The sequence below is a fragment of the Pan paniscus genome, chromosome 16, assembly GCF_029289425.2.
Source record: "Pan paniscus chromosome 16, NHGRI_mPanPan1-v2.0_pri, whole genome shotgun sequence".
Lineage (NCBI taxonomy): Eukaryota > Metazoa > Chordata > Mammalia > Primates > Hominidae > Pan > Pan paniscus.
In genome coordinates this window covers 32,488,927-32,505,721 of record NC_073265.2, presented here as the reverse complement: position 1 = coordinate 32,505,721, position 16,795 = coordinate 32,488,927, and the positions used below count along the sequence as shown (strand labels likewise).

At 46.6% G+C, this 16,795-nt stretch overlaps 1 protein-coding gene across 2 annotated transcripts in view; it reads left to right on the top strand.

The window, feature by feature from the left end:
* TGM5 (transglutaminase 5) overlaps positions 1 to 16,795 on the top strand; it is a 34,012-nt gene that overhangs the window by 12,695 nt on the left and 4,522 nt on the right. For both annotated transcript variants that reach the window (XM_003805588.6, XM_003805587.6), the window contains 5 exons: positions 592 to 720; positions 1,289 to 1,466; positions 13,247 to 13,385; positions 14,970 to 15,073; positions 15,180 to 15,419. In XM_003805588.6, coding sequence (XP_003805636.1) covers positions 592 to 720; positions 1,289 to 1,466; positions 13,247 to 13,385; positions 14,970 to 15,073; positions 15,180 to 15,419 — 790 coding nt within the window. The remainder of the gene's footprint in view (positions 1 to 591; positions 721 to 1,288; positions 1,467 to 13,246; positions 13,386 to 14,969; positions 15,074 to 15,179; positions 15,420 to 16,795) is intronic.

Here is a 16,795-nt window from a genome sequence, read left to right as displayed (position 1 = left end):
AAAGCAGGCTCAGGCTCGGGGAAGGCCTCAGAGGGAGTGGCATTCACACCAAGTCTGGAGGACCAGGAGGAGCCAGCCTGCCTTGGGTGGGAAATTTTCATAATTCACATGCAATTAGTCAGCCTAGAGCCCCAGTGAATCACAGGTGCCATGGCAGGTTGGCACCCTCACTTCAGCAGTAGCTGCCAATGCTAAGCAGGGTCAGCAGGTGAGTGTGGAAGCAGGGGCAATGTGGTTTTGGCAGGAACACCCCCTGGTGCTCTAGGAGTGTGGGGACTGAGAGGAGAGGAGGAGCCTTTTCAATCAGTCAGACTCACTGGGGAAAAAACCCAAACAACCCAGGAGTAGCAATAGTCATCTTGGAGTGAAGGGGAGGGATTTGGTGTGCAGGGCATATGCACCAGGTGAATTGTGACCCTAGAGTTTTGAAACCCCACACCTGAATGGGAGGAAATTCATGGCTGTTCTGTTTGACACAGTTACCTTCCAAGTGAGTTTATATTCCACTAGGGTTGGGGGGAAGTCATTACTTTTTACATACTCCCACGTGACAAGCATGGGTGCCTTCCCTCTCTGCCTCTCCCCCCGAAGTTTGAAGACAAAATCATAGACATCTGCCTGAAGCTGCTAGACAAGAGCCTGCACTTCCAGACTGACCCAGCCACAGACTGTGCTCTGCGGGGAAGCCCCGTCTACGTCAGCAGAGTGGTGTGTGCCATGGTGAGGTCCCTGGCGTGCCCGGGGAGGGAGGAAGCTGTGCAGCGGGAGCCCTGCCCACTCACAGTTGCCCCCTGCAGTGGGTGAAAGAGGGACCCTCTGGCAAAGCCATCTTGGATGAGACTGACGCCAGAATGTGGGTGACAAGTTTTCTCAACCGAGCTCTGAAATAGCTGGGTGTGGGTCATCACCTCTATTAATTCCAAATTGCATGTTTTGAGAAAGGGTGAGTGTAGCTCCAGTTTGGGAAATGGTCTTGTTGTTTCTAAATTTCCTCTTTTCTGAAGTGTTTTTTAAAGCTCTCAGAGGTAAGCTCCAGCTTTGCAGGGGATGGGAGGACACGGGTAAGGGGTAGATAGGAACATAATAATAAACTAATTCACAGTGGAGCAAAAGTCAGAAGAGTCAACCCCCATCCTTAGCCCTCCCCACAGGTCTGGAAGTCCACAGTAAAATGCTGTCAAAAGTCTCTCCTCTGTTTCTCAGGCCCATGGGTCTTCCAAGGCAGCCCACACATGGCATGTTGAGGAAATGGATGTTTCTAACACTTCTCTATATGGCTTCTCTTCAGATCAACAGCAATGATGATAATGGGGTGCTCAATGGAAAATGGAGTGAGAATTACACAGATGGCGCCAACCCTGCGGAGTGGACGGGCAGTGTGGCCATCCTGAAGCAGTGGAACGCCACAGGCTGCCAGCCCGTGCGCTACGGGCAATGCTGGGTCTTTGCTGCCGTCATGTGCACAGGTAGGAGGTAGAAAGGACCCCACGAAAAGGTCAGAAGTATAGCCGCTCATGTATGAGCCTTCTGAACCATTCCCATCCCAGTCCCACACAGTTCACACCAAGGGACATTTGGAAGGAAGCCCTTTTCCTCTCTGAAATGTCTCGGCCGGGCACGGTGGCTCACACCTGTAATCCCAGCACTTTGGGAGCCCGAGGTGGGTGGATCCCAAGGTCAGGAGTTCAAGACCAGCCTGGCCAAGATGGTGAAACCCCGTCTCTACTAAAAATACAAAAATTAGCAGGGCACGGTGGCAGGCACCTGTAATCCCAGCTACTCGGGAGGCTGAGGCAGGAGAATTGCTTGAACCCGGGGGGCAGAGGTTGCAATGAGCCAAGATCACGCCACTGCACTCCAGTCTGGGTGACAAGAGTGAGACTCCGTCTCAAAAAATAAATAAAAAAATAAAGTGTCGCATCACGGACCTCAGACTGCACGTGTCTGGGCTTATGTCAGACCATGGTTCCGAAGTGACAGTCACACGTCCCAGGACGCCTGACACCCTTGCTTCGTCTAAGCTTAGGCAACCTACCAGCATATTCCTAAGAGCTTGGCTGGGAACTGTCTAGGTTCAAGACAGAAATGAGATGAGAGGCTGAGTAATTAGGAAACTACAAACTGATTAGTGTCCTTTCTGAGCACAGAGAATGGGCTCAATGAAGATGTGTACATGGAAGGGAAACGTGAGTCAGGGCTGTGGTGTGAGCCATGGGGCCAGAGCAAGATGGCAACCCAAGGGAAATGACCTTGAATTTGGAGTTGTTGAGGGCCTGATAGCCTGACTCTGGCCAGAGGGTTAGGGGAAGGAAGAAAATGTGAGGTCAGCTTTTCAGATAAGGAATGGATACTACATTAGTAGAGGAAAAACTAAAAAATACATATGTGGAAAAGATGGCAAATGGAAGTTGGTTTGTGGGTGACAAGAGGAGGAGATGAGGAGGAAATCATGAGGGGAGTGATACTTGGAAATGAGTCACACATGGAGGTGAAAGGAGGAGGCCTTCTGCCTCACCCAGGGCCAAGCACTTGCTCCGGGTCCTCACCCTCGCCCTGCCCCACACCCAGGCCTGCTCTCGGCCTCTTGGCTTGCGCATTCTGATTTGGGTGGTGATCAGAAGGTTATTTATTGTGTTAAGCTGGAGAGAGAAGCCAAGCAAGGTTTTCGCTCACAGGACTCTTTAGGGGAATCCAAGAATACCAGATCTGCCCATAGCTTGGTGTTTATTGGGGGCTCAGGCCTTCTGGGTAGAATTTCGTGTGTGACAAAGTTTGTTGCATTTCGTGTGCATATATGTGCCAGGCCCATCTCTGGGCTGTTGGAAGAATGCAACTTCCCTGAAGGAAGCTCAGAGAGCCCCAGGCATCTGTCCAAGGGCACGAGGAGGTGTTGCCACCGAGAGAGAGTGACTTTGCACAGTTGATGAGAATGATCAGTAAGCCCTAAGATTACTCCTCTGCAGCTGCAGAGCCAGCTCTTGAGTTGGATGAGTTGAGTTGGATGAGTTGAGTGCCCAGGTATAAGAAACAAGGAATTCCACAGCTTTGAGACTCCATGTCATGAAGATTTGGGTGAAGTGAGAGGACTGAGTCCTTCAGGAAGCAAGCACAAGACTGACAGGTAGAGACTAGATCTTGTATAAGATAGAGAGGGAACCTTCCAGTGTGTGGAAAAGCCTAGCATCTAATGGGCCAGGTATGTGTGTGTAGAAGGAGTGAGCCAGGTTTGGGTGTGGTTGTCTGGAACTGTGTGATGAGAGAAGTGGAGCCAGTGAATGGAGATTATGCAATGACAGTAGACCAATTAACATGTTTGTGAGAATCATGGCCCTTTAGTGGCCTGGAAAACAAAGGGTTGGTCAAAGTAGGTCAAACGTGGCCCAGTCCCCTGTAGCTCAATCAGCACTAACCTTCCCCCAGAGGGCTACCATGTTATAAATTAAGAAATACAGCAGTTTGAAAAACTCATCCCTTCACAGCAATACTTACTGAGTCCTTATTCTACACCAGGCACTCACTGTGTTCCAAGAGCTCTTGGATACAAGATGGGTAAGACCCAGCTTCTGTCTTCAACCAAAGTTAAAATTAAAGATTTAGTCAAACTCCTTAACCTCAAACAGTTCCCAAAGCATGTTTTTTGAAAATATATATGTTATTATTTCATAGCCATAGTAACTAATGTTTATTGGGGACTTCCTTTGTGCCAGGCACTGTGCTAAAACCCTGACAGCCTAGAGTAGTGGAGAAGCTTGTGGACTCTGGAGGCAAGATGCGTGAGGTTGCATACCAGCACTACCATTAATTGGCTGAGTAACCTTGGGCAAGTCATTTAACTTGTGCCTCAGTTTCCTCAGATGTACAATGGGGAAAGTAGTGGTACCTACCTCATAGGATTATTGAAGGGATTGAGTGACTTCATACTGGAGAGTGCTTAGAATAGTGCCTGGCTATAGTGAGTGTTCAGGAAGCATCAGTTAGGGTCCTCTTGTCTGATCCCCTAAATGACCTTATGAGGTGGGACCTATCATCTCCATTTTTCAGAAGAGGAAATTGAGTGGTGGAGCCAGTCTCATACCCAAGTCTGGCTGGCTCTGTAAGCCATGTGCTAACTATCAGGCCATACCACCTCATGAACATTGCTAGCAGCTGCCATTAATCCAGCACCAAGTCCCTCAGGAACACACTGGACACTTTCACTTTTACTAATACTGACCACCACCTGCAAAGTCGATATATCATTATAGCCATTTCACAGATGAGGAAGCAGGCTTAAAGTGACCGAGGGACTCTGGTCTGACTCAGACGTGCATCTCCCCTCTACGGCCCTGCCTCCCAGTGTGGCCTTTCAACACGTTGACACATTGACTTCAACTTCCCATAGAAAAACCACAAAAGGAGGCTTTGCGTGCCTCAAAGATGAGGTTATAGTTTTTGGGATGTGCTGTGTCCTTGGCATCCATTTAGTTGCCTGTTACTTGAGAATTTTAGAGAACTCCCTGGCCTACCCTTTCTGTGCCCGGGGCCAGGCACCCTGGAGTTCTAGGCCCTCAGGCTCTTCCTGTTCTGGCCTTTCACTCTTTGACAAGATTGGAACCCTCAGCCCTTGGCTGAGGTCTGGGAAGTAGCCTGGATGCCTTGCACAATAGCAAGAGTACAGAGGGGACAGTGATGTTCTGTTGCCTGAAAACTCCCCAAAAGCCAGCTGTGAAAAAGCCACATAGTGTATAATTTCATACATATGAAATGTCCAGAGCAGGCAAATTCATAGAGATAGAAAGTAGAGTGTGGTTGCTTAGGGCTGGGAGGAGGGGATAGTTGGGAGTGACTGCTAATGTAATGAGGTTTCCTTTTGAGGTGAAAATGTTTTGGAGTTAGACAGTAAAGATTGTTGTACAACCTGTGACTGTATTACAAACCACTGAACTGTCCACTTTACAAGGCTGAACTTTATGGTATGTGAATTATATCTCAAGAAAATTATTTGAGAAGAAGCCAGGCATCCTGGGAATATGCCTGGTCTATTCTTGTCCATAACTTCCTGGGGTTGGAAGTGGGGTAGGGGACAGCAATGACCTGGGCTGAGGGTTGGGAGGTACTAATGTGTGACCGTTAGCAGGTGTACAGCATCATCCCTCTTCTGTAAAATAAGGTCCAAGGTCCCAGGGGCTGTAAGGGGAAGGGGAGGTAGGAAAGGGTGTGGGCGATGGGAGGCTGCCTGGTTGGGACTGGGACTGGGCCCTCCTCTTAAACTAAAGCAACCCAACTTGCATGTCTTTTATACATCAAATCCTCACTTATGATTGGTTTGCATATAGGGCCCTCTGCTTAATACTTTTTTGAAAACCCCTGAGCTAGATATTATCTAAGATTTTTCTAACTCAATTATGTAGGGGCCTTTAAAACGTATCTCATCTTCATTTTAATACAATAACTCTTGTTCTCATTGTTTTTACCCTTAAGTCTCAAAGAAGGAACTGCAGCCAAGGCCCTGGTGCATACCCCAGCCTTTTCTTAGATCCCAGTTCAAACTCTTTTGTGCAGTGCCCTGGACTAAACACAAACCTTTCTTATTTTCCATTGATTTCCGTTGACATAAGATAGTACGGAATGTTCCCTCGTAAGGTTGTTGACTAATACATGGAGAGTAGATAGAAAGATGTCTGGCCCATAAGTTTTATCTAAATGTTAGCTATTATAATTAATCTGGTACTGTTTTAATCTCTGCCTCTTGGGCTCCAGGGCTTTGGCTGGGTCTTATTCAAAAGTTGTTTCGGCCAGGTGCAGTGGCTCATGCCTGTAATCCCAACACTTTGGGAGGCCGAGGCAGGGGAATCACCAGGTCAGGAGATCAAGACCAACTTGACTAACACGGTGAAACCCCGTCTGTACTAAAAATACAAAAAATTAGCTGGGCGTGGTGGTGGGTTCCTGTAGTCCCAGCTAATCAGGAGGCTGAGGCAGGAAAATGGCATGAACCCGGGAAGTGGAGCTTGCAGTGAGCTGAAATCAGGCCACTCCAGCCTGGGTGACAGAGCAAGACTCTGTCTCAAAAAATAAAAATAAATAAAAAAGTTGTTTCTAGCTATCCCTGAAACTTCAGTTCCCCTCTCTCCCACTTTTTTTCCCTTTTATTTCCTTTCTTTCTTGGAATGTTTAGAGTTAACTATATTCCTCATTTCACGGCACTTACCATAATTGGTCTGCTCAGGCCCCCCTTTGTAAAAGGCCCTTCTTATTAAAATTAATTTCCCCCTTTTATCTCATAGCCCACTTCCATTCACCTCTCTGCATGATAGGGAAACATTTTAATGTGTTTAATATGTAGCACTGTAGTTGGATGTGTTTTCGCAAAAAAATCATATTATTATCTTTGTGCAGTATTTTTTTCAGTATGGTTTTGGTTTCATCTATTGTATTTGTCTTTTGCATGCATATGTATATAGTTTTATTTTTGTTTATTTTTTAGGGCTAGTCAAGTGAAGCAGTGGGAATGGAAAAGGAACAAAGAAATCTGTAACTTGTTGTGATGAATTAGTTGTAAACACCACTGCACTTGGACCAGTGTGTATTTTTCATCTTTAGAAGTTCCACTGAGTCTTTTTTTTTTTTAACTTCCATTTCTCTTCTCATTATGTTCTTGTTTTTCTATAACTCCCTTTGGGCATTTTGAGCATATTTATAATATTTAAAATAGCTCTTTGAGGTTCTTGTCTGCTTTTTTTTTTGAGGTCAGCTTTTTAAAAAATAATTTCAACTTCTATTCTAGATTCGGGGGTACCTGTGCAGGTGTGTTATGTGGGTATATTACATGATGCTGAGGTTTGGAGTATGGATGATTCGTCACTCAGTGCTAATTTGATTGTCTCTGGCATTTCTGAATCTGGTTCTATTGATTAATTTTTCTGCTGGCTATGGGTCATATTTTTCTGTTTCTTTGCGTGCTTGCCCATTTTTTATTGTGTTATGCTGTCGATAACTGGATTTTGTTTTATTCCTTTAAAGGACTTTGTGTGGTACAGCAATAACAAATTCCTTGCAGATTAATTTGAGCTTTTGGAGGTTTGCTTTTTTTTTTTTTTTTTGAGACAGAGTCTCGCTCTTGTCGCCCAGGCTATAGTGCAGCAGCACAATCTCAGCTCACTGCAACCTCCACCTACCAGGTTCAAGCTATTCTCCTGCCTCAGCCTCCTGAGTAGCTGGGACTACAGGCACCCAACACCACGCCCGGCTAATTTTTGTTCTTTTAGTAGAGGCAGGGTTTTGCCATGTTGGCCAGGCTGGTCTCAAACTCCTTGAGGTTTGCTTTTAAGCTTTGTTATGATGGCTCGAGAGCAGTCTTTACCCTAAGCTTAATTTAGCCCCACTACTAAGTCATGCCTCTTCTGAAGACTCTTATCAAATGCCCTATGTATTATGAGGCGTCTCCACTCTATTGCTTTATCTGGCCTCCTGGAATTTCATCCCCATGCTTGCACAGATTACCACTCAGCCAAAGACTTGAAAGACCCCTCTGCAGATCTCTGGAATACTCTCTCTGTTCAGCTCTCTCCCCTCCATACACTCCATCCTGCAAATTTCAGCCATCTTAGCTTCCCTCAATTGTGATCTCATTTCATTAACTTGATAAGACTGCTGAGTTCTTTCTGGGCTTCCCAAGCCTGTGTTGTGGCCTGGACGCTGCTCTAGGAAGTACCTCAATTGCGATTTGTCTGTTATTGTTCTCATGATCATACTAGAAGTATGTATTTTGGGGAGGAAGACAACAAAAGTAGTGCTTCCTGCTCATATAATATCAAGGGTACCTGCTGTCAATACGACTTATCACTGTTGATGTTGACCTTGATGCCTGGCTGAGATGGTTCAGTCTTTGCTAGCATGAAGTGGCGGGGGACAAGGCTACAGGCTGTGTCTGTACAGTCAGTTTGTCCAAATCAGGATCTAATTAGGAACCAAACATTGCACCTGGTTGCAATGTCCTCTGTGTCTCCTTTAATATCAAAGAGATCCTTTAATTCAATATGTGACTTTTTTGAAGACACTGAGACAGTTGTCCTGCACAACTCTACCTTTTAGACTTGCCCGAGGGCTTCATTGTATTGTTGGTCTTATGCCTCTGTTCTTTGTATTTTGCAACTGGAAGTTAGATATAAAATATTCATATTAAACATTTCGACTAGAGGTCTTTTAAAGCAGTCTTCTGATTGTCCATCCCCACACAAGCAGCTGAAATTTTTGTCTTTTCTCTGTTGGTCCAGGAGACTGACTTGTGTGAGGATGGAGGGAGTAGATTGTAGTGCTCATTGTGAAGGGGCCTTTTTTGCCATTTAAGACCCCCCCCCCCACACACACACACAGACAGATAACCCTTACAAATCTTCCACAGAGCCACAGAGCAGGTCTCACAGCTCCATGGCAACTGCCCAGTGCCATCTTCTGCGCTGCCATTTTCATCTAATACATGACCCAGGTCCTACATGCTGTGCTTTGCTCCTTCAAGGTTGATATCCTTGTTTCCATTTCCTATTTCTCTGTAAACAGTGCTCATTTGTACTTCTTGAGTAACAGGTTATTGCACTTTGATGATGAGGGTTCAGTTCTTAATTGCCCCCACCCCCTTATCAAAAAATAATTTTGGTAGGGCCCTGTCTTAGTGCAGGCTAGAAGACCGGAGATTATCATGGAAAATAGATGGTATACCTTTGCATACTTAAGGTACTATTAAGGAAACAAATAAGATTTCATTTCCTTGCCATTACAGATGAGAGAGAACAGTTGAAATATGATTAGTGATGGCATATCTGAAAGACCAAAGCAATACGATCATCTTGGTTATAAGGGACAATTAAAGGCATGGGATAAAGAGCAGGAAGTGATATATTTATCATTTGGAAGCTTAATGCGTTCAGGGAGAAATTAAAAGGTGATAAAAGTCATCACATTTATACTCAATTACTTTGACTCTAAGAGCTGGAGTTTTGGCCACATTTCTCAATAAAAGCTGTGGGAGTGTGGCAGTAAAGCTAACTGAATGCATTTCAATAAATTGAACTCTAACTTTCCACTGAATTTTCTTATAAAATTAGGGCCACATTCCACATTGCAGCAAAAAGAGCTTTACAGCCAGTCCTGAAACATACTAGATATTTTATTTTATTTTATTTTAGACAGGATCTCACTCTGTCACCCAGGCTGGAGCACCCAGGCTGGAGTAGAGTGGCGCCATTATGGCTCACTGCAGCCTCAACCTCCTGAGCTCAAGCGATTCTCCTGCCTCAGCCTCCTGAGTAGCTGGGACCACAGGCATGTGCCACTATACCCGGCTAATTTTTTTATTTTTTGTAGAGATGAGGTCTCAGTATGTTGCCTAGGCTGGTCTCAAACTCCTGGGCTCAAGCAATCCTCCCTCCTTGGCCTCTCAAAGTGCTGGGATTACCAGCCTGAGCCACTGTGCCTGGCCCCATACTCATCATTTTAATACACCATTAGGACATGGTCCACTACCAGTCAAGTGAAATTGTATTCCTCGAAGGCAGGAATGTCTTTCGTTTTTGTATCCTCTTCATCTAATTGACTACCTGGTCTCAACACTTATCACTGAATGACTACTAAACGGCTGAATGAAGAAATGTAATTACTGATACTGAGAATGTGGTGTGATATACCTTGATAACTCTGTGGTCCCTTCACAACTCTGAGATCTCGTTCACCTTTGCCCAGTTGTCACTGCATCAGTGCATGTAGCGTATGCATGTCCATAAGCACAGATGCCACACATGGGTTTCTCTTTCACGAGGGACTCAGATCCCACAAAATCATCAGTGACAGGTCACCTAAATCTCATGTCAAACTGTGAGTCATCAGGACTGATAGTCTGCAGAAACAGGTTAAAGGTGCCTCACTTTAACAGGAATATAATGAGCACCTACCCTGTGCCCAGCCTTGTACTAGGAATGTAGAAATGCAAGAAAAGTCTTATATGAGCTCAACTCTAGGGGGATTTGTAATTTGGCAGACAAGGTAAGACAGACACATTAAATTACAGAGAGCCGAATCCAGTGCTGAAATATGTGACACAGGTGATCAGGGTTATGTGAGAGCATGAGAAGGGATGAGTGTGGTGTGGAGTCATTAGTGAAAACCTCACAGAGGAAGGTGCATTGAGACTGAGGTGTGGCTGAGATGTCCAGTGGAGTTGCAGTGTTGTGGCCTGCAGTTAAAAACATGAGAGGCTTTGAGATCAGAGAAACATGGGTTTATGTCCTGCCCTGGTTTTTCTCTTTCTGCCCTGTGACCTTACCTCTCTAAACTTCAGGTGTCTCATCTTTAAAGTTGGGATAATCACATGGGTATGAAGAAGACTAAGGGAGATAATCCTTGTGCAGTGCTTGGCACCATGCCTGGTACCTATGATGATGATGATGTCCTTGACTAGAAAGGAAGACTGAGAAGGCTGGAAGACAGTAAGTTCAGTAAGGGATGTGTTCAGTGACAGCAAGGTCTCTAGACAGGCTCAAGATTCAAATTCAAGAGTCCTGGGCACAGAAGTGGGAGAGAAAGCCATAGTCGGGATGAGCTCTTTGTGGGAGGACAGAACCAGAAGGACAGAGGGAGCAAGGCCCCTGGAAACATATGTGTGCATGACTTCTGCTGAACAGATCTGAGTGCCTTAAAGCTGATGCCTTGGCTTCACCCCCTATGTAAGAAACCATTCTTGCCCCTCTGTAACTTCATTCTGTTCTACTGTGACAATCTGCTCCCCATCCAAGTCCTCTCACAAGCCATGATGAGCAAAGGGTGAGACTGGATCAGTGCAAATCCATCACCACTCAAAGCTTATGCTCTACGGACAGTTGAGCTTGGTACCCAAAGCATATCCCACAACCATTAGGATAGTGGTGAGTTGAACTCAGAAGTCACCAGAACAGGCAAAAGATTCACAAGACACCACTCATCCATCCATCCAGCAAAGATGCAGCAAGATGCAAAATGGGCCTTGCCCTGTATTGTTAATGGTTGAGTAATGATAAAGATGAATAACACACAATCCCTGCCCTCAGGAAGACAGACTCGTAAACAATTCATTACAAGCCTCATACTCTGGTTAATGGAGAACTTCAAAGTGCTTCAGGACCAGTTACCTGTGTTAGGGTGGGAAGTGCCCATCAAGTCATGTTTAGCAGGAGTTGACACCACTATTGACACTTCAGGTGGCCACTCATGAACTCATCCATCTGGGTGAAGGGCAGGGGGAGGCTTGCTCCCTGCTCTCCCTCCCTGCCCTCTTCCTTGGCAAGTTTTCTTGTCACTGTGAGTGTCATCCACCCTCCTGACTGTACTTTTAGCATAAATGCGCCCCTGCAATGCTGCTCTCTTGCCTCACTGCTGTCTCAGGGTCCTTCAGTGACAGCTTTTCAACCTTCAGCCTCACCTCTGCAGCTGTCCTGTGTCACCTCCACCTACAACCCACTTGTCAGCTCTACCCACCACCTGCCCTAGTTCTTCAGCCCTGTTCAGACCTGCCACGCAAGCTCAAGGCTCCCTTTGGGTTTCTCCCCTCCCTTTTCTGGTCGCATCCAGAGGCCTGTCCCCACCCTGGCCTGGAGAGGCTCTGTGTCAAAGTGCAGAATAAGAAGAGGGTGAGCTAAAATCTGTACACAATTAAATGTTTAAACTAAAAATTATAAACTTTTAAGAAATGACAGTAGTGTGTGTGAAGAACCCTTAGAAATAACCATATTTTTGACTCAGTCATTTTACCCCTTAGAATATGTCCCAGGGGAGGGGGGATATTGATCTACAAAGGTATTTATCACAGTATTTACAACAGGGGGAAAATTGAAAACCAACTAAATGTTTCAAAATAATCACCACTAAAATCTTGCTTTTGGCAAATATTCGATAAAATAGGAAAATGCTTAGGATGTAAAATTAGGTAAAAACACTAAGATGCTGAACTGTATGCATACTACCAAAAGCTGGACTCAGTATTGATTGCAAGCTTAGCAGTGAAACCAGGATTTTAGTGGTAGCTCTGCCTCTTACTAGCTGTGTGACCTTCGTCAAGGTAGCAAACTTTCTTAGCCTCTGATTCTTTGTCTTCAAAATGGAGATAATAATAGTAGCCATCAGATAGAGTTGTCTTAAGGATACTATGTGTGAAGCATTTAGCACTATGCCCAGCTGGTAGATACTATTATTGTCATTATTAGATTGAGCGGACTGTCATTGCTGGACATGAAGGGACAGGGATCCCCAGAGCATTTCATGGTCGGATTTTCCTGTACTTAAAAGAGCACAGAGGCCGGGCACGGTGGCTCACGCCTGTAATCCCAGCACTTTGGGAGGCCAAGGCAGGCGGATCACTTGAGGTCAGGAGTTCGAGACCAGCCTGGCCAACATGGTGAAACCCCGTCTCTACTAAAAATACAAAAAAAATTAGCCGGGTGTGGTATTGTGCGCCTGTAATCCCAGCTACTCAGGGGGCTGAGGCAGGAGAATCGCTTGAACCCGGGAGGAGGAGGAGACTGGAGTGCGATTTTTTTGACTTCGAAAAAAATAGAAAGCACAGAATGGAAATACAGCAGAGGATAAAGAAAGGAAGTTGGCTGGCAAACAGAATGCGTGGCCCCCAGGAATAAAGACAACACTCTACCTTCTTTCAAGAATTTCTCTACCAGGTAGAAACTCTCACTTTTCTAAGATCTTGTTACATGGTTTTCTTTCCTCTTGGCTTAATCTGTGATGCTTTTCTAGAGAGGCCTCCAAGATCATATACCCAGGGAAAAGGGGGAATCCAAGCCACAGAATATTTTGCTTGAGAATCTGACGGTCTGAAGCAATAATCCTAATCACAGAAAGGAATGGAATTCCAGTTTTGGCTTGAAGATGGAGATTTAGGGCCAGAAGAGAAATGCAGTTGAGTCAGGCCTCTGAGTTTTGCCAAAGGAAAGGCTTTCCAGTCCCACCCTCCTGGCGTAAGCAGAGCTCACAGCTTGCTAGACTTTACTGGCTCAGGCAGTGCTTGTCTGAGCAGTCAGCATCCCGACCTTTGCCTAGAATCTCTCCCATGAGCTCCAGAAGTGGGGAAGGAAGTTGGAAATATCACTATTCCAGTGTTCCAGACAGCTTCAGCATGTTCCTGCAGATGGCAAATGGAAGATTTCCCCAGGTCCAGGCCCCAAAGTCCAGGAATACACGGGTCCGGAATCTACAGCTCACAGGTGATTTTTTTCCGCCCTTTTTGCAGTGATGAGGTGTCTGGGGATCCCTACCCGTGTGATCACCAACTTCGACTCTGGCCACGATACAGATGGAAACCTGATCATAGATGAGTATTACGACAACACAGGCAGGATTTTGGGGAATAAGAAGAAGGATACTATCTGGTGAGAAACAACCTCTCAACCTATTTCTAGGGCCACACATCAGAGCCAAGCCCCATGGCAGGAGGAAGGGCAGGACGAGGTCCATGAGCCTGGTCCCTCCCCTTCACCTCCTCCACACACCCTCACCCTCCCCCACCCACCCCCCACCAAGGCTGTCCCCACACCTCTTGCCAATCTTCAGCTGGGAGACATCTGAACAAAGCCCATTTGGGGTTTAGAAGTCTCATATCATAAGAGTGTTCTGCCCTGGGTTGAGGTTTTCATCTTTGTCACCTCCATCACAGAACCTCCTGGCTCTATGGGGCCTGGAGAAAATTTCCCCACTGCCCTTTGAAGGTTTGTTTAAAAAAAAAAATCAACTCACAAAATCAAATCAATAGGAGAAAAGGCATACACATTAATTAACGTATACACAGAAGCCTTCAGAATGAAGACCCAAAGATACAGGGGAAATTGTCCATTTTTATGCTTAGTCTAACAGAGTATGGACAGCCATGTAGAAATATGCTTGGACAAATGGTATGACCTAATGCTAATAGACTGAGTGGGGAAACCCAGCCCTGTCTGTCTACATTCTGCTTGGCCTCTCTGAGCATGGGTTCCTTCCTTCCCAATATAGGGCAGAACCCTTTCTAGAATGAGGGTTTTTTGACCTACAGTCAAGGTAGGTCAGACAAATTTTTTATGGCCAGTTTTTATACAAAAAGGCAGAAGGAAAGCTAGGGTAATATTTTTAGGTTTTAAGACTGCCTTTGGGGAAAAGGGGTTCTGGTTTCCATGACCGACCTTCCCACCTTGGGGAGGCGAGATTTTAATTTCTATGCCTAGCCATGGGGGTAAATGAGACTGAGAGACAGGAAGACAGGAAAAGTTCCAAAAAAACACTTCTGCTTCTGAGACCTTCATTTTGGAGTATTGTTTCCTGAGTCCCAACAGTTCTGACCACAGGACGGCCTTACCTCCGAATACAAAGACCACGAGTGCCTCTGTGAGTCAGCAACACACACAAAGGGGCCACAAAGACTGTTTCATGAGACAGTGAAGGATTTTTAACTTCAGTAGACTCTGGAAGCCTTCACTTTCTGTTCACAAGCTGAGTCTGCAGAGGGAAACTCTTTTCTGGGAGGCAAAGAGAGGTCCACAAGAGGAAGACCTGTCACTAATTAATTATTTTTTTGAGACAGGGTCTGGCTTTGCTGCCCAGGCTGGAGCACAGTGGTATGATCAAGGTGAAGCCTTGATCTCCCAGGCTCAAGTGATCCTCCACCTCAGCCTCCCAAGTAGGTGGGACTATAGGCATGTGCCATGATGCCTAGTTAATTTTTTTTTTTTTTTGAGACAAGATCTTCCTTTTTTGCCCAGGTTAATCTTGAACTCCTGAGCTCAAGCAGTCCTCTCACCTCAGACTCCCAAAGTACTAAGATTACTGGCATGAGCCATCGTGCCTGGCTATCCACAGAGGTTTTAAGCCCTGTGTGTGCTAAGTCTGTCTTTCTATCCAACAGTTCATTTGCTCATCCCTCCCTTGCCTTGTTCTAGAAAGACCAAGCAGTACAACATCTCCCTTGGCTCTGTTTGACACAGGAACTTCCATGTCTGGAATGAGTGCTGGATGGCCCGGAAGGATCTGCCCCCTGGATATGGAGGCTGGCAGGTGCTGGACGCCACACCTCAGGAGATGAGCAACGGTGAGGCTCTCCAGAAGAAAGGCAGGCCCCGCTCCCGTGGAAAGCACCCCACCCCTGCCCAGCCCTGCAACAAACAGCCCACCGAGGCTCCCCTGTTCTCCTTCAGGCATCTACTGCTGTGGCCCTGCCTCTGTCAGAGCCATCAAAGAAGGAGAAGTGGACCTGAACTATGACACGCCCTTTGTGTTTTCGATGGTGAATGCTGACTGCATGTCCTGGCTCGTCCAGGGAGGGAAGGAGCAGAAGCTTCACCAGGACACGAGTTCTGTTGGCAATTTTATCAGCACAAAGAGCATCCAGAGTGACGAGCGGGATGACATCACAGAGAACTACAAGTATGAAGAAGGTAAGTAAGTAAGCCAGCCCTACTCAGAGCCCCAGCCCTGCAGGAACCTTCCCCTACCCCAGGGAGCCAGAGAGCATCTGCGACGCAGGACCCAGCCCCACTGTCTCCTCAGCTGTTCAGTTTTGAGGCCCCAGTTGGGGTGGCCTCACAGCCTCACTTCCTCATGACACCCCCACCCCACATCCTGCAGGCCAGCGAGCTCCCGCCACAAGGCGCTGACATGGACCGTGGAGCCCAAACAGAATATGAATCCTTCACCCCTGCTTCCCCCTAAAATCAGCCTCCCACTGAAGACGGCAGGGAATTTAGTAAACACTCTGCCATTCATTTATTTTATTTAGGGTATTATTTAATTCACTGTGTTTCACTGAGTCTTTGGAGGACAGGCTGAAGTGAGCCCAGATGTTCACTCCCACCCCTCCTCCCTGTGGGACCGGCACGGCCAGAGGCTGACTCTGAGGTGACAGCCCTGGCAGCAGGGTCACAGGGGAGGCTGTGTTAGTCAGCTATAGATGAATGCCTGGACATTGAGAAGCGCCAGCCACTAGGTTCAATTACCAGGGAGCCAGGCAAAAATATCCAGTCCATGAGGGCCAGAGGCAGGGCGAGGGCCAGAGCTGGGATCTGGCTGGGGAGGATCTGAGCAGGTGCAAGGCAGGGTGGCTGAAGGGCGGTGGGGAGGGCTGAGCAGTTGCTGGGAGTGCTGGTGAGTGGGTGTCTGTGGTCCGTCTACGTGGGCCTCGGGGACAGACGCAGGGAGGCTCCAGAATTCCCCACCTGGGAAGGGGATTCGCAGTAGGGGGCAAGTATTGAACACAGCCCGGCAGTGCCATCACCACCCACTCCCTGGGGCCTCCGGCCTCATCTTGGCTGGGCTGCCCCAGAAATGGATCCTGAGGCAAGCATTCAAATACAAGTGGTTTATTTTTTAGGCTATCCTGGAAATCCTGGAGCAGAGTGAGGGAGACAGGGAAGGGAAGGAAGTGGATGTAAGAGTACATTTTCAAGCCTGTTAGCACAGTGACAGCTGGCCGGGAGCTCTGGAAGTGGGGTTGTCAGAGAAAATAAAGGACAAATAATGCTTTAGCATAAATTTATCCCAGGCCAGGAGCTGTAAGCTCACACCTGCAATCCCAACACTTTGGGAGGCTGAGATGGGAGGATCAATTTAGCCTCAGAATTTGAGGCTGCAGTGAACTATGATGGCAACAGTGCACTCCAGCCTAGGCAATAGAGTGAGACCTCATTTCTAAACAAAAAAAAAAGGCTGTCCCAAATTATTTGTTGTTTATTTGAAATTCAAATTAAATTGCCTTGTATTTTTGTTTGCTAAATCTGGCAACCCTATCACTGATTCGGTGTGAAGTGTAGAACAA